This window comes from Thermobia domestica, chromosome 1 (assembly GCF_964235325.1).
Source record: "Thermobia domestica chromosome 1, izTheDome1.hap1.1, whole genome shotgun sequence".
NCBI lineage: Eukaryota > Metazoa > Arthropoda > Insecta > Zygentoma > Lepismatidae > Thermobia > Thermobia domestica.
The window spans coordinates 196,729,200-196,754,540 of record NC_137454.1 but is presented as its reverse complement, the minus strand read 5'-3'; the positions used below and the strand labels follow the sequence as shown (position 1 = coordinate 196,754,540).

The 25,341-nt window shown below is 36.2% G+C and overlaps 1 protein-coding gene across 8 annotated transcripts in view; it reads right to left on the bottom strand.

Moving 5' to 3' along the window:
- LOC145692608 (uncharacterized) overlaps positions 1–23,283 on the bottom strand; it is a 39,242-nt gene extending 15,959 nt beyond the window's left edge. The window contains exons 1-2 of one of the 8 annotated variants that reach the window (XM_081767962.1): positions 23,260–23,283; positions 10,411–10,890 (exon numbers count right to left, since the gene is read on the bottom strand). In XM_081767962.1, coding sequence (XP_081624088.1) covers positions 10,411–10,748 — 338 coding nt within the window. In that variant the 5' untranslated portion in view covers positions 10,749–10,890; positions 23,260–23,283. The other 7 variants (XM_081767944.1, XM_081767936.1, XM_081767929.1 and 4 more) reach the window with 7 other exon arrangements.
- Between the last annotated feature and the right edge of the window lie 2,058 nt (positions 23,284–25,341).

The following is a 25,341-nucleotide window of genomic DNA, read 5'->3' as shown; positions in this document are numbered from 1 at the left end:
ACCGGGGTAACCAGTCCGATATCTGCAAAAAGCGACGAAGCGATAATTGCGGCCTTGCGGTCTGATATAATACATTTATATACTGCACTGGAGAATGTCTACAATCTAACTCTTATTTGTTTAGAAGGGTTAGTCTTCTCTCTTTTAAGCGCAGGAAGAAACTCGACTGTGGAATTTGACTCTTGTACCGATTCATTTTGTAAAGGGACACTATCGTTTTATCTTCCGGAACTACTAATTTCATTGGGCTTCGGTTGATTTTTCTGACCTCGATTTTTCCCCAATAAAGGTTTGAACGTTTCTATGTCTCCTTTCTATCAAGTCCTGCCATACCCATCTGTCGAGTGGTTCTCTGGTCAATTAAAAATGAAACCTCCAATTTAGGCACTTTCTTTTCTCTCACATAAGTGCAAGCAACCGGGTCGATACATTTACAAGAAGCGATGTCAAACAAAATTTTGCTGGCGAACGCCTGGAATTCTGCGACTTTGAAATCAAAGGAAACGGGTTTGTCCTTGAACTTTTGCAGCTGACGGACCTTTTTGGGATAAAATAAAATCAACGCTATAACACGTTGCTCGCTCAAAATAGCTGCGCCGCTGTTGATGCTCTTTCCTAAATTTGAATTAGTTTCCTTGCCACTAAATGAGCTGGCACTTTAGCAGAGCGGTCCTTCTGAGATGTTGCTTCCCATATCGTGTTCTCTCTTTCTTTCCGCACGGAGGCTCGAACCGTCGCCCTTCGTTTCAGAAATGTCAGTAGCAGTACCAAACCCGCTTGACCACAGACGCAACTTACAAGAGACTGCGTTATAATATTGATAATAGAATCACTTCAAGTACAGGTTCCTACTTGGAGGTTTAAATATCTATTTTCTGTCGTTTTCAGCAATTTCTACTTAAAATAAAGGTAGATTTTGCATATTGGAACTGTGAATGAGGTGTGCTATCAATATTAATCTCAGAAATAAGTAGTTTGATTTTGTTTTTACATTTTCACATCGCTCGAATGATAGTACGGTTTGCAGCTAGTGTCTATATAAAGAAAGGCGGGAACATGCAATTCCCTGTGTATAGATCTGCGGGAATTGTGACAGATCTAGGCTCACTTTTTCGGACTTTGTTTCTGAACGAGTTTTCAGCTTCTTGTGAACAGGTGTGTACCAACATTCAAAATCGCAAAGAAAATATAAGTCACACGTTTCTCTTACGAGAGATCGTTAATGTTTAATCGACCTGTAAAGCTTCTTGTTTAGGATATAAAAAGTACCGCTGAGGTTAATCAGTTTTTGTTAATTATTTTTTGTATAGGCCATAATCAAAAACAGCATGTTTGAAGATGAATAAACATGAAATTATATTTGAAATATTCAAAACATCCTATCTTGGTTAAGAAATGTCACATCAGGAATTGGACAAATGAATGTTCTAGCTCAAGCAGTGAACATCATTAATCAAGTATAGAGTAAAATTTTTCAGTAATTCTGCAGAGGTATTTCGGTTGCTTCTCAGTCACCAGGTGTATCTGAGTTTTAGGGTATGACTGGGTCTCCGGGTTCGTTCAGTCATCGAATCAGACCGGGAGACCCAGACTCGGATGACTCAGACAAAAGTCGAGACCCAAGTGACCAATGTCCCACTTCATCACTGCTATATGCATGATCAAATAGTCCGATTTCTCAGTAATACGATAGTCCGATTTCTCAGTAATGCGATAGTCCGATTTAAATCAACAACACTTTTGGTTGCTTTCTGGATAATTTTTACTTTCCAATAACGATAAGAGAGAAGAAAAGATGGTGACTGTAATGGACGTGAATGATTATGATGGCGGAAGGAGAATGTTTCTGGAAATGGAAAAGCCCCGAGAAAACTATAGCTACAGTGTTTACGACAAATTTGCGTTGGCGGGATCAAAATAGGGACACCTCACACTAGAGGTGAGCGCTCTAACAGTGACCCATCATGTCCTCCAAGCGACAAAGATTGAATTGAAATTGGAAGTGATTATTTATTTTACTAAAATCTTATGATCTCACTCTAAGCGTGTATACAGCTGGAAAAGTGTACAGATTCTTATACGAACAATACCCGAACAAAGAAAGGGGTTGAAAATTCAAAAGTGGAGAAGGGTAAAACATTTATTTCAGTTTCTCTTTTGATAGTATGTGCACAAATTTAACATGTGTCCTCAAAGAAGCACGTACAGCACACAAAGGAACCACGCAAAAAGAGCCGATTAAAAAAAAGTTGATGAGACTAAGCATACTTCGAGAAACGAATGCATTTCATTCATTGTCAATTGCGAGTAATCTTGGGAAGATTAATAAACTAACTGATAATGCTTTTGAATTCAAATAATCGAGTTTGAGGAAATTTCAGAAATATAATAACTGCTTCCTTAAAGATAACAAGTAAGTGTAAACAATCCTTGGTTTAGTTTTATTTATTTATTTAAATATTTTTAAATAATTTCATAAGATTAGTATAGCGGTGTAAAGACAAAATAACTCGAAGGTTTATGCTGTCAGCGGTAAGCGGTTTATCCAACCCAATCCAGATCATCTACATGAGTTTTATGGATGCAGTAATAAGACATTGAAACAATATTGTTTCCCATCAACAACACGCAGCGACTTGTTGTCATAGTATGTAGCTTCATTTGCTCTTTCGAAAAACATATTGACTGTATTTATCAAATTTGCAACCGAATTGTTTTTAATATTTCAGTTTCAGAGTTACATAACTTTTCTAAATTGTTCGTAAATGTTCCTGAGAAACCTTTTAGTGGTTGGTATTTGTTTCCGCATATAATGTGTAACAGAAAGGTGCGTGTGAATGTATAGTTACGTTTGGTATTTGTGTCTGTGTTTGGTGTTCAGAGAGAAACTCACAGAACGGCCGTGTCCAGTGTCTAAGGTTCTTCAGAAGAATGTTATCCCTCCTCTCAAGGACAGTGAAACGAATTGGACGGAGAAACGAAATTGGAGACTTGGAAAGAAAACATGTTAAAGAAAGCGGGGAAAATGGGTTCGGCAAGCTGAAGATGTCCATGTATTATGATACCCAGAAAAACAAAAACATTTTGCACAAATCAAGTTGGTTCACAACAATGGTTGGTTTACACTTACAACAATGGAAAGAATAAATTGTAGTAAAATTTTCATCTAAAATTCATAGATCACTTGGTCCTGTACTGACAGAATTTTAGACCTAGAACAAGCGATAATGGGAGAGGCATTAATTCCTCTACAACAATTAGAAGTTTACAATGGTAAGAACAAAATATCGAAAAATAATTACCTTATGAATCATACATTACATCACGGTATACTAAATGGGGAAATTTCAGAATCATAAAATTAACGATAACGGGAAAAGCATTGGCTTCCACTGCAACAATCAAAAGCTTACAACAATGGAACGAACAAAATGTTGTAAAATTTTCGCCTTGAGGTTCATATATTACTTCATTCTGTACTCAGTGACAGAATTTCATTGTGCTTGTGCAAACGATAACGGGAAAGTTATCAGATTTCTCCACAACAATTAAAAGGTTACAACAATGGAAACAACATAATTTCAAAAAAGTCAACTTGTGATTCATACGTTACATCACGCTATACTAAATGCCAGAATTTCAGTGTCCTAGAACAAATGATAACGGGAGAGGCATAGTATTTCTCTGCAACAATTAAAAGCTTGCAACAATGGAAAGAACAAAATGTCGAAAAATTGTCACCTTGGAACTATAGATTACATCATGATGTACTAAATACGAAAATTCCAGAGCCCTAGAACAAATGGTATGGGGAGGGGCATTCAATTCCTCTGCAACAATTAGTTGAACTCAACAATGAACGAGTCGACAATTCGAAAATCTGCACGGAACAATTGCTGCGTATAGTCATTATCTTCAAACAGACTGACAGTGAAGAACATAGTTCAGTATTTGTAAAAGTTATTAGTCATTTTTGTGAATATTAATTTACATTGAAAAGATAGGGCGATAGCAACGCCATCTCTTATCACTGAAACAAATTTTTGTGGCTTTACACTATCCTTAAGAGGCCTTATCACTGCGAAATTAAAATACCGTATATCTTACAGTAATTATGTGATATCTTCATAGATAAAAGATAATCGAAAAGTGGAACAATAGCTCCCTACATAATATTATCTTACTTGAGATACCGTTATCATGACTCACTTATCTGCTTTCGTTTTCCACCCATGTAGAAAATCGGCATATATTTTCGCGTTTCTAAATGGCTGCAAACGGAAAGCCACTAGGTGACTCGTGATAACGGTACCTAGTTACATTCCTTGTTTTGGAGAGCAAAATATTGATGATAATGCTTTAATTTTGCGTTCCCTCTGTTGTGTCTCATTTTTTTCACTACGCAAGAATCAAAACAAAATGGTCGAAAAATGAAAACAGAAAGTGTACCTTGTTTGCCAAGGTTTCTTATAAAATACAAGTAAAACGGATGCGTAGGCAGATAAGATTGTCCCATTTCTGACAGCAGCCAGTCTTAACTTCCGCAACCCTTTCTTCTTCCGAACCATATGATCAGATTGACAACTAAAATAACTTCGAAGATATACAATCTCGACATTATTAGATGAACACTCTTTTCTCATTTCATAACTTGTTTTCCTCCCCTACCAACTTTTTGAAGATCAGTAAAGAATAGTAGTGTGAATGGATCAGGAGAGATTGTATCTGCAATTTCACGAGCAGGAAAAGAAACACTGTTGATTCTCCAATACCTGAATTTGTGTTTATTTTTGTATTATTTCCAGCGTCGTCACATTTCTTTGTAAAATGTAACATTAATGAACTATAAGAGCTAGATTAAAAATTAAGGTGAACATGTAGTATTGCGGTGGGTTAACATGTGGAGAAATTTTGAACTGCATAAGACAAACAGTTTTCATAATACTTTCGAAAGAAGTTCACCATGTTATTATATAGGGATTGATGATCTCAGCTGAAAACGTTAGACACGGCCTTAAGGACATTCACTACCTTGTAGGAGGACATCATTTTCTTGCTGGAATCCCTATGCAAGACAAGAACACACAAGCACTTTAAAGTAACATTTATCAACATTAGTAAATTAGTCATTAACATTAGTAAAACAGTTAAAGATTGAGGCATGCTGCCACGAAGATTCTGGTCATACATTTCTTTTAAAACTACGTAGCGCTAAGTTGTCATAAGTCCTTTCCAAATCCAATGAAACTGCAACAAGATGCTGACGATGGAAGTAACATTCTTAAAGCTGATGTATGAGTTCAGCATGATTATTAGTAGTGGATCAGAATGAGCGATACACACTGAAATTTGCTCGAAAGAGGAAGAGTGTGTGTTTGACTCCAAATACAAGACCAGTCACTTGGTCGCCACCGATTGAAAGCTTATATATTCAACTATTGACAGCAATTGTCTCTAGATTGTTGTAGTAATGCGGATTTCCCTGGTTTTAAATTTGAATCACCACATCTTCAGCCATCGAAATTGACAAGTCTCCTCTGTTCACATACGATTGACGAGTTATAATAAAGTGAATGTTGTGTCGCGAGAAACAATGCGCAACATATTTACGATCAATCCCTGTTGCAGTATTCGATGACTCTAGTAAGGCAAACTCGAGCGCTGTAAATGAAACATTATCATTCTTAGTATTAGCGCTAAGAAAATCTAACGAGTTCCGTTGGATACGAGTACGAAAGGGATTAAAGTCGTAAGAATATTATGCACGGTCAGAGATAGATAAAAATGTCTGCCCGATGTGTTAGCTATCTCTTATGTGTTTAGTCTACAGAATCCCATTTATTATAGAGCAGGTACGTACACTGAGAGTAGCACTGGTTTCACTGATAAGTGAATCCATCGCCAGATAGCAGATATAGGTGTACGTCTACTGAGCGACAATACGTAATCTTTTCAGTTTTGGTTAGTCGACAAGTTAATAAAAGAGCAGAAACGAGCACAAACTGCGAAACTTGGAGATTCTGAGCTTTGGGATGTTGACTAATGGCGCAAGAACGCGCAGAATCTATTACGCTCTCTTAAATAGATCTACATAATCAGCTACAGAGAAATCATCCAGAGAATGAAACTCACTCATTTCTGAAATATCAATCAATCAGCAAGACTTAGAATTCAAGTGTTTAACATGATTCAGATTGGCAACAGGCAGACCTTTAGTGATAACCGGGAAATGATACTGTCACGGAGATCTCGGTGTACATTCTAAACAGAAAACCCAGTAAAGGCAACACCGCACCGAGAAAAGTCAATATTAGTATGTGTAGGAGTCAATAGGCAAGTAGATCTGCCGTTAAATAAATCATTCCACTTTTGTAAATTAAGTAATATGACGAAATACTTTACGCGGATACAGCCCTAAAAGTAACAGTACGCGTTTAAATCTCTGACAAGCAATACAAATGGATCTAGTCAATGGTCAAGTTGGATTAGATTGGCTACCGTAAACCGTTCAGATTGAGGAATCTATAGGGGCAAATTGTGATCGGGGGGAAAAAAATGCATCGTATTACATGACGTGCTGGAATGCCCGAAATGCCGACATTTAAAACAACAAAGGGGACTAGGAATGCAGGTAGAACTTTCAGGCGGTAATGTCAAACCATCAGCCATTTGGAACCAGTTAACCTAATTACTTTTTTTTAATCCGAGTTATCTCTAAGAAATATTTGTCTGTCAATTCAAGTAAATACTCATTATTGTCGTTCACGAGATCCTAACGAGAAATTACTACGCGGCTAAATTTCTGTAAATGCTGTGGTTTTGTGGTGAAATGATCAAATACAGTTTAATCTAACTGGGGGGAGTGGGGAGATATATGTAAAGAAAAAAAAGGCTGTCTTTGTGACTTCATCACTCTTGAAATACCCGACCGATCTCAATCAAATTTTCAACATACATGAGTTTAGGAGCAGGGATTACTTTAGGCTATTCATTTTGACGATGCAACGCAGGGGAGGGGGAGATAAATTTTGAAATGATCAAAAATGACAGATATTAGTGTTGAATTCATATATTTCGTGGTCGATGAGAGAAACAGTGACACTTCTGATGCTGTTTCAATCCACGTGCAGCCCTGATGGTTGGGGAGGGGGAGAGCACAACGTAGGGGAGGGGGACAAACATTTAAAAATGATCGAAAACGACTAATATTAGTGTCGAATCCAGAGTTTTAGGAGTAGCTGAAATTAACAGTGACAATTCTGATGCCAGGTGCCACAGCACGGAGTAGGGGGAGCTATATATAATAATGATCGAAAATGACCAATATTAGTGTCTAATCCATAGTTTTCGGGATCATTCAGATGAAAGTGACATTTGCGATCCGGATTAAATCCAAAATCAGCCCCGCCACTTGCGGGAGGGGGAGGAGAGAGATATAAAAATGATCGAAAATGGCCACTATCAGTGTCGAATTTATAGTTTTCTGGGTCTCTTAGGTGAATAGTTGTACTTTCGATCCCGTTTAAATCCAAATTCAAACCCGCAACTTGGGGAGGTGGAGGAAGAGATATTTAAAAATCATCCAAAATGACCGATATTAGTGCTGAATCCACATTTTTTGGGATCGCTGAGATGAACGGTGACAGTTCCGATGTCATGGCCTGCAACATAGACAGGAGGAAACATAAATGGTCAAAAGTGACCGATATTAGTGTTGAATCTATAGTTCTTGTGGTCTCCGAAATGAACAGTGACACTTCTGATGCTGTTTAAATCCATTTTCAGCCCCGACACTTGGGGATGAGGAGGGGTGACATACATTAAATGATCGAAAATGAGCAATATCAGTGTGCATTTAAATTATTTAGTTCAACCCAGCGAAGCGGGTAATATACGCTAGTACATAATAAATTGAAAAAATGCTACAGCACTACAATAGAGCGTTCACAAGGAAAACCAACCCTACTCCCCTTACAATGCCACAGGCACGACTTTATCTACGGATAAGCGTGAAACTGATGTGACCAAAGAGAATGAGTATAGGATTAACTTTCATTCCAAACGACAGAAACGCATGGTCACAGAAACAAAGAAAAAAAAATTGAAAGCAAAAATAACATAAAATAAAATACTTAATTGAGAACTTAGAAACATGGTGATTTTTTAAAAATATTATAATATTTTCTTTCTTAAAGTTCTTTGTCGGTAAACAAAAATATAAGCAAAACACTGGACAAAAACAAAGGCGTGTCCGAAATAGTGCACGTGCACTTCAGACAGAGGAAGACATTCACTTACCATCCCTTTGGAAGACGCCCACCAAAATCTGAACTCCAAAAGTCTGCGAGTACTGTAGTGTAACTAACAGGAAAGCCAAAGAACATGATGGGTGATCGAATGAATGATGCCATCCTCTAAGCAAATGACTGATTAACTGATCAGTATTCAACTAAATTGACAACGAGGTGTCACGTTTCAAAACGAAGTAATAAAAGCATATGACTATAAATGAAATTCATGTTTCCACAGTTATATGTTGAAATTAAATCGGTGATTATTCTAGCAAGAACTGTTTTATTCATCAGACCGCAAATCGTAATGTTTGTTGCATATGTTTTAAATTTTTCACCAATTTTACATTACATATTTTTAGCGTGGTTCCAAAACGAAACGATGATACCATCTCAAACAGACAAATCAGTTTTCTTAGTTATCATATCGTGTTGTGTTTCAAAATATATTGTTTAAGTATAGCATCTATATTCGAACTACCATGAACACTTGGACTTATATATATACATACATATATATATATATATATATATATTCCCTATGTTTGTGTAAGGGCTGTACACTTGGAACAAATTAACCCAAAACTATAAATATCAAAATGATTGTGTGTGTTACTGTACGACATTACAAAGAAAATCCCAGCTCTTTAGTATAATCATCAATTTATAAGCATCACATATCAACTCAAAAAAGTCATAAAGTTCTGAAAAGTGTTTGCGAAATGGAACTAATTCAGCCATTAAGATTTTGTAATTTGTACTTTTTAATATATATCTTCCTTATGTACGTGAGCACAAATAAAAAATTAATATTAAAGTATCACTCACTTCCGTTTGGAAATTGTAGTTACCTTGAAATGTTATTCAAACGCACATTTCATAGATAAATTCAAAATGGTTGTACTGAGATTTCATTTGAATCCATTGGCTAGAATGGAGCAAAAGTTTCAAAATTCTGAAGGAATAAAGATTAAACTAAGGAGTGTAGAATTGTGTAAGTTCTAAAAAGAACAAAAAAGGGAGAACTGAAGAAGAAGAAGAGATAAGAGAAGCAAAATTTCAGATGGTGTTAAGGCAAGGATGATCATTATGACCAATCTCTTTTATGTTTTTACATTGACGACACAAAAAAGAACTCTACGACACAGCCTAGGGGAGAAAATACTCATCTCTGGATTTGCTGCAATGTCGTGCTGTTGGAAGTCAGAAAAAAAAATAGAATGCAAGTGTTCAGAGTATATGACTTAACATGAAGATAAACAAGAATAAAATAAAATTATCAGACCTTTAAGAAAAGAAAGAAAAAGCAACTAAAGTCAAAACAGGAGATCACCTGGAAAACATGCAGGAATTGTTACTTAAGTAAAATAACAATTGATACTAGATGTGAATAAGAAGTAAAACCCAGAATAGTACAGGAAATAAAAGCATTTGAATAAAAAAAATGGTCTATCCGCAAATACCAACAAAAGATTGGCGGGAAAGGAGACAAAAACATATGTACGGATATAAAATGCCGTATGGCGTTGTACGGATATAAAATATCGAAACTTAAAAAGCACGGAGAATGGAAGCTATCAACATGTGTTATAAAAGACGTTGAGAATTAGGTCGGTGTATAAGAAATGAAAACAAACGAAATTGAAGTGCTAGTTGAAAAAAAGGAGTGTATTAAAGATGACATCGAGACGAAGATAGGATGATTGTACATTTACGAAACATTAAAGAATCGGGCTATTGGGTACAGAGAAAATGACGAAAAGAAAAATACTCAGAGAAGGGCCGAGACTGAGATATAGCTACAAATAATGAAAGATGTACGAAAGCAAACCTAGAAATAAATTAAATCTGCGTCAGGGAAGCAAATATGGAAAGCTACATCAAACTCATCAAAAGCATGCTGACTCAAAATAATAATGAGGCTGTACTGAACCATAGCATAATACTAAATAGGCATCCTATAGCATTCATCAATAAATACACTACCATATGGGCTGAATCTGTTGTTTCGTTAATATAAAAAGCGCCGTAGAAGTACACAATTCATGCAATTAAAATCCAAACTCTTAATATATCTCTATAATTAAAAATACAATATTTACAACTTAGAAAAACCAACCTGATCTGTGAATTGCCCAAAACAACTTTTTCAGTTCCTTTTACGCCTTCGTACGCAGATTTACAACTACCTTTCTGAAATCCTGATTCTTCTTTAATACTGAATTTTGCTTCCCTTAGACTGACAATATGATCTACCTTCGATATTGATAAACGCTCAATCATACAAACTGCTCTTGAATACAATTTCCAATCATAAGACACATCATTTGCAAATTTAATTCTAGACTTTAAGGCACTTTTGAGATCATTTTTCTCTTGAGTTTCCACACCTTCATTTTTCACTGGGTCATTTAAAGGTACTGTAGGAACAGCTGCATAAATATTATTCAAATCCATCTTTAAGTTCTTGTACTTAAAGGATCACCTCAGACTTCACTATATTGGAATATCTAAAACAATGATGGTTGGAACGTTCATTTCGATTTTTTATTAGTTTTAAGTCCTCGGCGATCGAATGAAGCATAAGTAATAACTAAACCTGAAAAATAAGAAAATACGAAACTACATGTAAACTTCTCAATAATAATAACATAAGTTTCTAACTACATAGTTCATTAAAACAGAAAATGAAGCTAGCACAAAGCCAAAACAAACCTAGGAGAATGAAATTGCTGATATCAAAAGAATTTGATAAATCAATATATGTAACAGTCTCAATATTCGCCGGTCAGAATAGGAAGAGTAAACAAAAGTTTGATTCTATCAAGTGTTTACACAGTCCACGTTGTCTACTCTGCCCTTTTCCAAGTTTATTACTTTTCTTTATTTCTACAATTCTATATTGTAAATTCTTATCATTTTTCTTGTATATTTTTAAATTATGCTTTTTTATTATTATTATTACAGGCTTTATATACATTTTTATTTTCTGTTATATTGGGATAGACATAACTTCTTTCAAATCTTATTTAGCATATTTTTGAATTCATAAAGAAACTCTTCAACAGAAAAGTATTTCCTTGGTTTTCAACAGATAAACGAGAAAATTCCCCTTATTTTTAAAATTTTTAATGCAAACGTGCCAAGAAAATAAAGTTATACAACTTACGGTACTAGGGTAGAATTAAAAGTAAACTAACTTTATAATGTGGAATCCACATTCCTTTTCTGCACGCACTAACCTTAACTATTTTGGTAACCTATATTCACAACCTAATCTATCCTACTCTGCTCTACTCTCCGAACATATCCTACTTTACCCTATTGTATCGCTGGTTTGTATTTTTTAAATCGTTATGTCTAATCTGTTAGAAACTATTATCAATCTGTACGTAATTAATTGCAAATGGGAAATATATACACGTGTGTGTGTGTGTAAAATCTCTTATAGATTAATTCAAGATTAGGGAAGTAAAAAAAAAAGAAAGAAAAGCGTGCAGATTGACAATATGCGTGCACTTATGTGACTTCTCATGGGTATCGAATGCCATAAAATCACTTATGGAAAAGGTACACCAACCAGAGGAGAAATCAATAACAACCTAGGCTAGGTGACCGCTAAAAGACAGGGATGCTACCCTAGTACATGAAGGCTCGAGTTCAGCAGCGGAGGAGCTCGCGTGTTAGCACGAGGGTGCGTACGTAGGGATGAGGGGCATGACAGCCAAAGAATACGGCCACAACACAGGACTGTAAAAAAAAAAAAAAAAAAAAAAAAAAAAAAAAAAAAAAAAAAAAAAAAAAATTGGAAATAGTACACTTGCAATGGTTTCACACTGATAACTTCTAAACTAGAGTGACCAGACATCTGCTTTTCGCAATACAGTTTCAAAGAGCTGCGTGTTGCAAAGACATCTAGACAATAGAGAAATGTCCTGATTTAATTTATTTACAATGCTATAATATTTCATTCTTAATTTACATTCTTCAAAGGGAGAACAATCAACAAACTATTGGTTTGGAATACATTGATGCAATAAGTTGTCCTTGTTGAGATGTCGGTAAGGAAGGAAAGGTTTGTTATTTCAAGATACGATAGTGATTCCAACTAAGCTATGTAGGCGTTCTAATTTACCCCCATTCTTAAAACATATCGTGCTTTGAAAATCGATTTTTTAAAAAAAAGCATTTAGCCCTACACGAAATTTCACTGTATGTTCCGAAAAATAATCCGCAAGCGCAAATATTAATTATCTGTCTATTAATTATAATAATTGAAATTATTTGACTGTATTATTATTATTATTTGATTACGTACTCTATTATAATACAAATTAATTCGCCGATTATCAACTTATGGTGCGGAGTAATTTCGCTTTCTTCAGTAGTGTTATCTGTCTAAGTATACTGGTGCGAAGACACAGAGAGCAAGGTACAGCCTGCGAAATTACTTTATAGTTTAATGTGACTATTATTTTTCGAGATCTTCCAAGACGGCAATTCAGAACTACAATTTTTCTACTCATTTATTAAGAGAAGACAGATAATGATGTACACTCATGTTCAAACTGATTGTCGCGTATCTAATACCATCTTCTTCTAAGAATATAATTTGATAATGATTTTGCAGGATACTTTTAACACTGATACTATGTGTATAATCGGAAACTAAATATTTGGTAAATTTCATAGGAAAAGAATTATAAATAAGAAAATTAGAATGAGTAAAACAAAATGTTGCTAAATGGACAAGAAAGGCTTTTTCCCTCATATTGTTCTTATTTATTGCTCTTTTGACACGAAATTTGCCACATGCGTGTCTTTACCGATTATACAGATATTAACATTATAAGAAATACCGGACGAATTCGTTACCAAATCATATTCATAGAACAACATACTTATAGACATGCGACAATAATTTTGTACATGAGTGTACACTGTGAAAAATGTTCAGCTCAGTTTTTCATTGCCGACAATAGAAAATAGAAATAGAACGTCATCCAAAAGCGGAAAAAAAAACGGAAGTCAATGCAGCTGCTTTCAGTGTAATGGTTACTATATTTATTCGAAACAAGGATTTTGGACGGAATGAACAAATACTCGCGCGAGCAGAAGCATGTTTTGCGTTTCTCCCAGTGATGCATAAGCAGTCATTTTATTGAACAGACTCTGGTTCTGAGCTTCACTTGATATGCTTCGAACCCCATTATCTGTGTGCAAGAACAAAATCTTAAGCTACTGTAATGAATGTCATTAGCGTTTACGCGATCTCAGAAATGCCAAAAGATTTAGATCAAGTAAATTATATTACAATATATACAAATTCTTCAAATCGTAAATGTACGAAGGTGTTGGCATGGTTAGTTAAAACGCTGTAGTTAGTATATGCGAACTGGACCGGGACTCGAACTCAGGATCTTCGGTGTACCGTACAGATGCGCTATGCACTACGCTACCCAGTCGCTTTCCAGAACACCCAGACACTCTCTCACTCTTGTAATCCGTGCTCACTACTTTAGACCGCATAACTAGTACCACAACCAAGCAGCTGTATTTGGACAATCCCGTGTCCATATTCAGAGAAACATGACATTATATTATCATTACGCCTCCAATGAATTTTAAACTACCCAACGGTTGTGAGAGTTGGAATTAAAACTAAACCCTCAAAAATGTCCCAGTGGAATGTCTTTCTACAAATGGCGCCGACGGACCACAAAGCATTATTCCACAGGTCAAAATAAAGCGAAAAGGTTTTACGATGAAATATCCTCCAGGACCCAGGGTTTGTCCAAGTGAGCTCGCCCGAAAAAAGTAAAAAAAAAAAAAAAAAAAAAAAAATTAAAAAAAATAACCGGGCTTTTTCAGGTTGGACCCACCTGAAAAAAAAAAAAACACCTGCGTTTTTGAGCTTTATGTTAGTATATTATCGGTACAACTAAGGTGATCATATTGAAAGTGACTTTTACCAGTTTTTAGACTTACCTTGGGTGAATTAGATGCTTTCATGTTAGAGTATACAATAACATTGAATGTTAGACCTATATAAAGTTCTGAATGCCCTGAATGAATATAAAAGCTTACCTGAGCTTGAGATAATTATAGAACAAATTAATGTATGGATTGTGCTTATAGTCTATTTAAAGTAAAATATGCAATTTCATATTTTAGAAAATTCTTTCGGTGAATAGTGTGCTCGGCGACGTGGGACGTTATCCCTCATACATTTAACAAGTTTAAGGCCATAGGTACCTGTACCACCAGTAAATATGTAAATACATTAGTAAAACTAACAGTATTATTACATACATTAGATGGTAACGTAAGTATTCTTCAGTAAAATATGGTTTTTCAACAACAGTTTAGTTCAGTCATTAGCTGCTACTCTTCAAATAAGCATTCTGGAGAATCAACACCAGCAATAGCGTAAAAATTCTTGTCGAATTTAAGAAGCTTAACGCTTGGTGTTCCGAAGAGTATGTAACCCTACTATTTCAGGTGCTGAGTTTAAACTTCCATACTAGTGGAAGTGCCGATGTACAGTAAAGAGAGTTGCATTTTCGGGGAAAACCCGTCATGAAAAAAGTGCTCGGGAAATTTCCGCAATTGAACACACAAAGCATTGGAAGTAAATACTTCAATAATAAAACTATTTATTTTAAGCTGGAAGATATTTAATTTCATTTAAGACAGTTACCTCACAAAATAAGAATTATCTCTTTGTTAATTGTTTTAAATTCATTTTCGAGAACGAACAGTCTTGCTATTGCTAGGGAAATTCCCGTTAATTGAACGCGCAAAGTATCGGAAGTGAACTCCAATAATAAAATCATTTATTTTACGCTGGAAAATATTTGCCACATAAGATATTTTGAAACATTTATTTTATAATACATGAATTATACCTTTCCTTTAAACCAGCTGCTTAAAAAAAATGGTTTAAAAAAAACACAAAAAATGCTTTAAATCGTGTGAACTTCATGGTGACGTCTCCACATATCACACCATCTTCATTCCGTTTATCTACTTTTTACCTTTTAATCAAGGGGTCCCGTGTTCAATTCTCGGTCGAACCACAACTCATCTTTCAAGTGTAAACCAAGTAGCGATTCAAGGTATCCCTTTAAGCGGAAGTCTTCTCCACGATAACCTTGTTATTTCATAAGGATGTTAAGCCTAAACATGGGAAACGAAACCAAATTATATATTTCTGCTTCCCTGAATGCCTGTTGTTTTATAAAGAAGCCAAGGTTGCTTAAATATATTGATAGAAATTGGTAAAATGTATCAAATGCCTACGTAGCTTCCAAGATCAGCTTGGATTCGACCTTGTTTTAATTTCATTGAATGATATCTACATACCAAATTTGTAATTTGATATTTCAGTTTTAGCGTAGTGATTATGATAAGTTGTCCTTAAAATTTTACATACAAATACATTTAAAGTAATAACACAATTTTCCCAATGGCTAAAGCGGGAGTTTCCCGATTTAAATATAATTCAGTATCATGTTATTACTTGTGTAACTGTTTAACATTTTGTCCTTCTGAAATGACTCTTGACAATTATATCAAAATCTAGGCCTATGTAAAGATCAATACAACGTGTTTTTATCAGAAGTCCTTCGTAAGTGAGTCGGCAATCGCATTTGTAACCAATTAGTCCCGGTTTCGTGTCGAAATGGACAATTTCTCTTGGATGTAAGCCGAGAAACGGTTTGGATTCTGCTTTAAGCTTATGTGACCCCTTCCATAATAACACCAAGGCGAAAAAAAATAATTTCTGTCCATATCTAATATAAATACATAGAGTAAACTACTTAAACAAAAAAAAAAAAAAAACTGTTTTCTTCAATAAAAACCATGGTTTTTGCCACCCCTGCTTTAAACTAATATATTTGGCATTCATACTGTATTTCGCGAACGTTACTGACGCTCGTGGAATGAGTCGATCTACATTTGTTCGTTTATCTGCCTGTACCACACATATATTACAGGGTGCAACTTTCGGTCTTTTAAGTTTAAATTTTCAGGGTACAAGGGCGAAACACACTTAATTTCCTGCATAGATTTTGGCGGCATACCAACGTAAAATTTCAAAATGGCGGCATTCTTTTCTCAAAATAGTGGGTATCCACGCTACAAAGCGCGATTTTCGGACTTTCAAAAAAAAAAAAAAATCTGAGTTGAAGAACGAAGCACTTCAAATTAGCTGTATATGTAATTTGGCGGCCATCCAACGTAAAATTTCAAAATGGTGGCCATATTTCAACTAGCATGTAGCCACGCTACAGTGTGCTATTTTCAGACTTTTAAGTTGAAATTTTGAGGCTAGAAGCAAGAGACGTTCTAAATTTGCTGTATAGATTTTCTCTGCGATTCAATACAAAATTTCAAAATGGCGACCATTTTTTATAAACAATAGTGAACAGAAAGTTGTTGCAAATTGCGACAATAACAATCTTGAAATATAAATCACATTTTAACACTTTTACCCCAAAGACATTGAAATATTTCGAAAAAGCCCAATTAAACCCGAAAAAACCAATATGGGCCCAGGTGGATTGGGTCTCTTCAAAAATACCCGTTTTTTTCAAACCCTGCCAGGAGCTAATTCATGGCTAAGCGGATAGCGTACGCGCCTTTGGCGTGGGAGACCCGGGTTCAAAGCCCGGCGGGAGCTCATGTGGTTCGGATTCCAGGTTGATCAGTCTCATACAGCTTCGCTGTTGAAAAGGACGATAAACTCGAAATCGAACTCAACGACCTCCTTCAGCCGCTCTGCGGAATCAAAATTTCACTATGTGGTAACGTCGCAGATTAATTTGGAACCAGTAATATTACTATACGAATCCACATCAAGCAGCTACTACATCAAATGTTACACTAATACGTGGCGCCAATGTTGACTTCTATCGACTTTAACCGTCATCTGGAAAAATCAATGCAACTGTTTGATGGATTAGTATACCGGTATCTACTCTGTGGCTTTTTGTCTGTGACGTTGACGCACACTGCAATTTACGTTCGTATTAGAGGATCGCGAAGGTATACAAATATACATATATTTTCCTTTATTTTGACTTGTAAAATAGTTTTCTACAGTAGATGGATGCCATTTTTTAGAACACCCGATACATATATGTATATATATTAGTAACAGTCGTATTGATACCACTTGATAACCTCCTTAAAAAATTCTTAGTGTTATTTGATGATAAACTTAGTTTCGGCAATCGTATCCGTTACTGTGCAATGAGAATCTTGGTACAGGTTTATTGAAATCCGCGATATCAAATCTCTCAGTTTTTTACTTTTTGAATCACATAATATTGATATTGAACATTGACTTGCCAGACGGCTTGTGCTTCATATTTATCTCGTTTTGATTTTGTTCATTTTCTGTTGTCGGACAGATTTTCCTCGATGAAAATTCTTAGCAGGACTCAGCTCATTTAATATTCATACTGCATACACAAACACACACACATATATATATGGGTTGGACAAAAAACCTAAAAACACTTCATACAGAACACGTAAGTTTGGTCCTCCACTGTACAACACGTGTTGCAGTTGCCGATCGCTTTTTGCTTTCAATGTGTCATGCGAACCTTTCTCTTCGGTCAGCAGTGATCAGTTCACCTGTGAGTGTCGTGGTGTGAAAGTGGTGCGGTAGAATGTCCGCCTTGACAGACTTCCAAAGAGGCATGATTGTTGGTGCCCATCTGATTGGAGTTTCAGTGGCGAACATTGTGGGGGTATCGAAAGGCTCTGTGTCCAATGTCACAAGGACATACACAATTCATGGGCAAACGACGTCTGCAAATCATAACAGTGGTCGAAAGACAATCCTGTCAGATAGGGACCGGAGGGCATTAAAACGGATTGTAGGAGGTAAAAAGACCACTGCAATGAAAATTACGTCTGAACTCAATTTCGGCCTACAGAACCCGGTTTCGTCGAAAACAGTGCGACTGGGACTTCATAAAATGAAAATTCATGGCAGGGCCGCTATCGCCAAATCCCTGGTCACAGAAGTAAATGTGAACCGGCGCATCCAGTGGTGCAAGGACCACAAGGCGTGAATTCATGAGCAGTGGAAACACGTAATGAGGTCCGATGAATAGACCTTCGCCTTGTTTCCACCAACCGGTCGTCTTTACGTATGGAGAACACCGTCGCAGGCCCTTGATACAGACTGTCTGCTCCCAACTGTAAAGCATAGCGATGGTTCTGTTACAGTATGGGCAGTGATATCATGGTTTTCTACAGGTCCTATCATAGCCCTGCATGGAGTGATGAATGCTAAGACGTATGAGGCCATTTTGGGGGACGAGGTTCTACCCATGGCCCAAATATTGTTCCCTGATGGTAATGGCATCTACCAAGATGAATTAGCACCTTGTCACGCTGCAACAACGGTGAAATCATGATTTGAGGAGCATGACCAGAAGCTATCACACCTCCGCTGGATCCCACAATCATGAGATCTGAACATCATTGACCCATTGTAGTCTGAGTTAGAAAGGCGTGTTCGGTCTCTTTACCCTTCACCAGCATCCCGTCTTTCACTAACTTCCTCCTTACTGTCGACTGGGCGATATGAAAATATCTCAACTGGCATAGATAAAATTCAAGGGGGCAATCAGGTGCAACTGCTGAAAATTTACAATTCTTTTACGATTTATGTACAAATACCACAGTGCAAGAAAAGACAATGAATATGTGTTAGTTGGTCATAAAAAGCATAAAAGCTTTCTAATCTCGTCAGGGCAGGGCGAAAGTAATAGGCCCGTGCGGTGGTCCTGCGGCGCTTCTGAAGGGAGCATGCGCATCAGTGATGTTGCGTTAGCGCTTAAACGAGGGTGGGGAAAAGAAGTACGTTTTGGTAATGATAAGATTTTCAATAGCACTTGACATGATTTCATAGAAGTAACGTTCCGCTTGTAATAACAAAATACAGATTCTGTACATTGTGCACAAACATCCCACCGCCGGAAAACAGCATCTAATAGAGTTACCTTTCATATGCACTCACTCAGTTTCGTAACAGTTTAGAGATGGGGAGCCATAACCGGCATAAAACAGCACGATTTACAAAAGTGAGTTGATAGTGGAGACTGGCAATTGATGTCTGAGTAAAGTGGGATGAAAATTTTTAACTAACTTCGCTAGATTACCCTAACTGAACTTTATAGTGGGAAAAGAAAGTGAACTGTTCGTAACGAAGACAAAAGAACAACACACCCTACGGGCTCTAGCCCGCCTTCGGTTGCTAGCGCTCGCTCGGCAATACTATGTGCATTAAAATTGATAACCTAACCTAGTTTGGTACAGTTTCACTACACGGATCCTAAGATTGCAATATGTGCAGAATGAACATCACCCACCCCACCTCTGTGGGGGTTTCTAACCAGTTCCTCCTACTTTTAAATTACACGTACTACTACTACTAATTATACTATACATTTATGTAGTAAAACAGCAGGAACCAAAAGGCGACCCAATCTGAGTAGAATATCGCAAAAAAGTAAGTGAAAAAGTTGGCCTCGATTCGCGCATCTAAGGCCTTTATCTTATCCGTTGTAAAGCATTTGTAATGATTTTATACTAGCAACCATACCGCAAGGTTCTATAACAAAGGTCACCCGTAACACTTAGCAGTAATAAAGATCAAACAGCGAATCTTGAGGGGGTTCTTACCCACTTTCACTCGCTGTCGCTCTCTCGGCAATATTATGTGATTTTAATATTAAACTTTTTTACAGAAAGGAAAGAACCTAGCTACTAACCGCATGGTGGGACCTGTGTTCTAGAGCCTCCCCTAACAATGCAATTGTAAACCTAAAATACAGCTGTATTACTCTGGATTTCATTCTGTGGCCTGCAGAAATTTGTTCCTGTCTTTACATGCAAAGTACCGAATTTTAACTGTGTTTTCTAAATTGTGGTATGCCAAACCTACACCAGCACCCATTATCATACCCTATCATATAAACAAATCCACATATTACTTAATCATAAATATTCTATGACACCATTGTAAAAACAGTAGGTCATCTTCTTCTTCAGCAATTCAATGTACACCCTTAAACATCACTGCATAATTATTAGTTGTACAATTAAATTTAATGGTGTATTACATAATAAATCACTAAAAGTAGATAGTGAAAAATATAAAATAAACGAAGTAACTTACAAACTTCCACGCTATGACACGATGCGTATACAGTTGTTTATTGATATATAAAGTAGTGTAATAGCTACCTAAATGATAAATTAATTTCTAATTGCCCTTGAGGTTATTCACCACGTTTAAGCTTCTTGTTTAAAAATAGTAGTATCAACAGTGATACAAACCTCACACATTATAAAATCCCATTTCCAGAGCTAAAAACTCCTAACTTGTATCTTAATTTCCCACGTCGTAGTATTACTACCACTACTACTACTACTACGGGGATATAGTATACATGAAGCTGCATCAGTTCCCCAAGGAGCAGGACGCTCATACTTTTAGGGATTATTCATTGAGTATGTACGAACTTACAAAGGGGGTAACAAAGCGACTTTTATTTACTCATCGACTGATACGAAAATAATACGTACGATAAAGAACGTATCTCTACATTATATCTGCATGTGTAGTGCCCTTGTACTTTATATGTGACTACGTGTGTGTGAGGGGGGAATTTAACGCATATCGCATGTCTTGTGCACATGGATACTTCTTACTATTGCACTACGTAGAAAATTTACGGTATTTCATGTAGAAGTGGTAATAGAACACAGAAGAAACGCAGATCAGGGGGTTCTCATGTATACTATTACCTCAATGAATAATCCCTAAAAGTATGAGCGTCCTGCTCCTTGGGGAACTGATGCAGCTTCATGTATACTATATCCCCGTATGGTAGCAATACCACGACGTGGGAAATTAAGATACAATTTAGGAGGTTTTGACTCTGGAAATGGGATTTTATGTGTGAGGTTGGCGATGAAACTTATGTATGTCGTGTTATTCCATTCAATTTCTCGGCGAATTATCAACAAATTTCAGAATTTTTCTAGTAGACAAAAATAATATTATTAATTTACCTCAATTTGCACATAATTTCAGTGATGGTTGCATTCGACATATTTAAAAGTGTATATACACGTCCGCAAATCGATTTTTATTAATTATTGCCTGGTGCCTCAATGTAATAAAATCCCTGAACCAATATGATAGTGGGCAGTATATAGTGATGGGTAAATAGCCGGGAAGATATTTTTCGGGAATATTCCCGGGAAGATTCCCAAAATGGGAATTTATATACAATCCGAAATAAAATTGCATTCTATTACTATATTATGATTTCAACGTTGAATTAATTTTTATATCACAGCATATTATTACTGTTGTCCACAGAGGATTCTTTAAAATCTTTATATTCTGAACGGTAGGCCTACTATGTAACCTTATTATATTTAGGGAGTATGCATAAATGTATATTTATTTACAATATATTCTATCAATTAAATATATGTGAAAAAATTATATAGTAACAGTTTAAATTTATATGTAAGTGGATTTGCTCAACTTGACTCTATTATTTATATTATAAACACATTAAATTTATAAACGTTATAAACCAATTAGATTGGGTAAATGCTAGAAGATACATGTCTCACCAATGTATCAACATTTGCGCATACATATTTATGTTCAGAAAATTTGCAAGATACTTACTTATCTTTATATTTTTTGCACGTAACATTGCCATACACGACATTTCATTCTACCTATTTCTCGAAATTCCATACGTTATTTCACATGTAAAAGGAGTCCGAGTAGGCCTACTTCTTCAGAAATTCGAGTCAGAGAGAGGAGACACACCGACGTCTATTACTAATGGTAATTCAGGTTTTATTAATAGTACTCCATCTCTATTTCTAAATAATTCTAAATTACTTTACAGAATGGTTCCTTTTCATCATTTGTAAATTAGTACTTTTCTAATTTTGGCTCTGCTTTAGCATTGGGGGCCAGATTTCCACCTACTTTTTTGCGATATTCTATTCCGACACGTTTGTTTTGTGGTTTCATACGATAAATTACGTAACCAACATTAAATTCAGACAGCGTTGCAGAGCGAGCGTTAGCGAATGAAGGTGGGTTAGAGCCCCGCATGGCACGTTGTTTTCTATCTTCGTTACCAACAATTCACTTCCTTTTCTCACATAAATCACTTCCACTTACCTTTCCGTTTTGTATAAATCCCTTACTACCCTAAAAAACATGTGTTCGATACTTTCTTGACTACTTGAACATCACTATCAACTCATTTCCTCCGTAAATCATCCTAATTTTTGCCAGTTTTGGCCCCACAATTCTAAACAATTACCTTACTTTTTAGTGCAAATGAAAATGGAACAAAAAATTATATTATTAGTTATATAAAGTACAGTCAAAGAATTTTAAATTTTTAAGCCTCCAAATTCTTTAAAACCTAGAATTAAATCATAATATATTAAAATAAAGTAATTAGTCATATTGTTCTTATAATTTGGAAGATAAAGTAAAGAAATGGACATAAATTCCTTCCCGGGAATTTATAGGCCAGGGAAAAACCCCGGGAATATTCCCATTTTTAAATTCCTTCCCACCGGGAATATTCCCACTGCCCGTCACTAGCAGTATAGCGACCTCTCCACTTGTTCTGTATGCGACTTTTTATTTGATAGTTTCATTAATATAAATTATTTTTGTATTGTTTCAAGTAATTAACTTATCGACGTAGTAATTTTTTCTTGTTTATACAGTATATGTATGATAAATCAGTCTTATTGTTATATATATAGCATAATAATGTTTGAATAGTTAAGATTCTCAGAGCAAATTATTAAGGTACACTTTAAAAAAAAAAAAAAAAAAAAAAAAAAAACAGAAAGGCAAGAAAGAAGAAGGCGATTTCTCAACTGCTAAACTCAAGCGATTGTTGCCCATTCAAAAGTCTCTACGTTTGTTGCTTTTTCTTCTTCTTCTTCTTCTTATGCAACCCTAATAGGTGTCAATGTGATTGGTTGCCTTTTTTTTTTTCTACTTTCTGTTACATCTACGTATATTTGTGCAATAGATTGTTACATTAACAGAGAGAACGTATTAAGAATAACAGGGGGACCGTAGAAGTATTAACAAGAACAAGTGTTATTGTAATCTTTATGGAACCTTTGCAGATTTTCGCAGCATTCAAAGTAAGTATGAACTGAAGGAATTAACTCAAAGGCGCCGATTTCTTTGTAGCTTTGGGGGAAGAGCATTCATAAAAAATAAATATAACAATACATAAAACAATAAAAGATACATATAAAAATATACATTCATAAAAATAGATGAGGGCCCGCATGGTTTTGGGGGCCCCCTCGGATCGGCGCCCTTGTATAAACTGTAACCAGGCGCACCCAGAAATTTTTGTGCAGGGTGTCGAAAGTTGGAAGAGAGACAATATTGCAAGACAAACACACACTATTCTGCACCCGAGTAAACGATAAAAATTTCCAAGTAGCGGAAGTTGTCCACCCTAGGAACACTTTTTATATTTTACTTTTGAAAAGGGAGTATGTTTGTGTTATGCTGATAATTTAGCTTCATGTTGTGAAAGTTACAGGGTATCGCAGCAATAATAAGAGGCAGAGCAATTTTAGCCGAGCAAGTCATCTCATTTCTTGGTACGGGGAGAAGGCATTACCAAGGGAATTAAATTATTGTACATTGGGATAACCATAAATCTGATGATAATCGATTATTGCAAACAAATTTGTTTCTTAAATTAAACAATTATAAGTACAATACGAGGGCTGCTATATATATTTCTGGCCTAATAATGAAAATACGAATATTTATCAACGAAAATGGTTTTATTGTTTTTCAAAATATTCTCCATCAAGATTTATACACTTTTGCATGCGCTCAAACCAATTTTCGAAGCACTTTTTCCACTCCGATTGAGACACCTCCAAAACATGGTTTTTGAATGCTTCAACAGCATTTTCTGGCGACGAAAATCGTTGACCACGCATTTTTTTCTTGATGTGTGGGAATAAAAAGAAGTCATTGGGTGCCAAGTCAGGGCTGTACGGCGGATGACCCATCACTTCGACGTTTTGGCCGGTCAAAAATGCGCTGGTTTGAGCCGATGTGTGAGAGCTCGCATTGTCATGGTGCACAATGATTCGTCTTCTCTTGTTCATTTTTCGAATTTCTCCGAAGACTTCAGGCAAACAAATGGTGGTGTACCACTCAGAATTGACCGTCCTACGTTGCTCAAGCGGAACAGTCGCCACATGACCAGTTATGCCGAAGAAACAGGCGACCATTTGCTTCGAAGTGCTTCTTCCACGAACAACTTTCGTTGGATTTGGCTCGTCTTGGAAGACCCACACGGTCGATTGCTGTTTTGTTTCGGGCTCATACGCATAGATCCATGATTCGTCACCTGTGACGATCTTATAAACGTCTTTTGAAGCACCGCGATCGTATTTTTTCAGCATTTCTTTACACCAATCCACACGAGCTTTCTTTTGAGCGATTGTCAAATTGTGCGGGATCCAACGAGAACAAACCTTTTTTACGGCCAGGTGTTCATGCAATATCGAATGTATGCTGGTGGAAGAAATGCCTAGGCATGCCTCTATCTCACGGTAAGTCACATGACGGTCTTGCATTATCAGTTCACGTACGGCATCGATGTTTTCTGGCACAACGGCTGTTTTTGGACGACCTTCACGGAATTCGTCTTTGAGCGAGCGTCGGCCACGATTGAATTCGTTGTACCAGTTTTTCACAGTGCTATAGGATGGTGCTTCGTCGCCATACAAAGATTTAAGTTCATCGATGCACTCTTGTCGTGATAATCCACGTCGAAAGTTGTGAAAAATGATCGCACGAAAATGTTCACGAGTTAATTCCATTTTTTTGCCAAGTTGATTTCTTCAAGTACCTGTAAAAGAAAAAAAAATTGTCGTAAGTCAAAAAGTTCTGAGTACATTTATGCTACAAAAT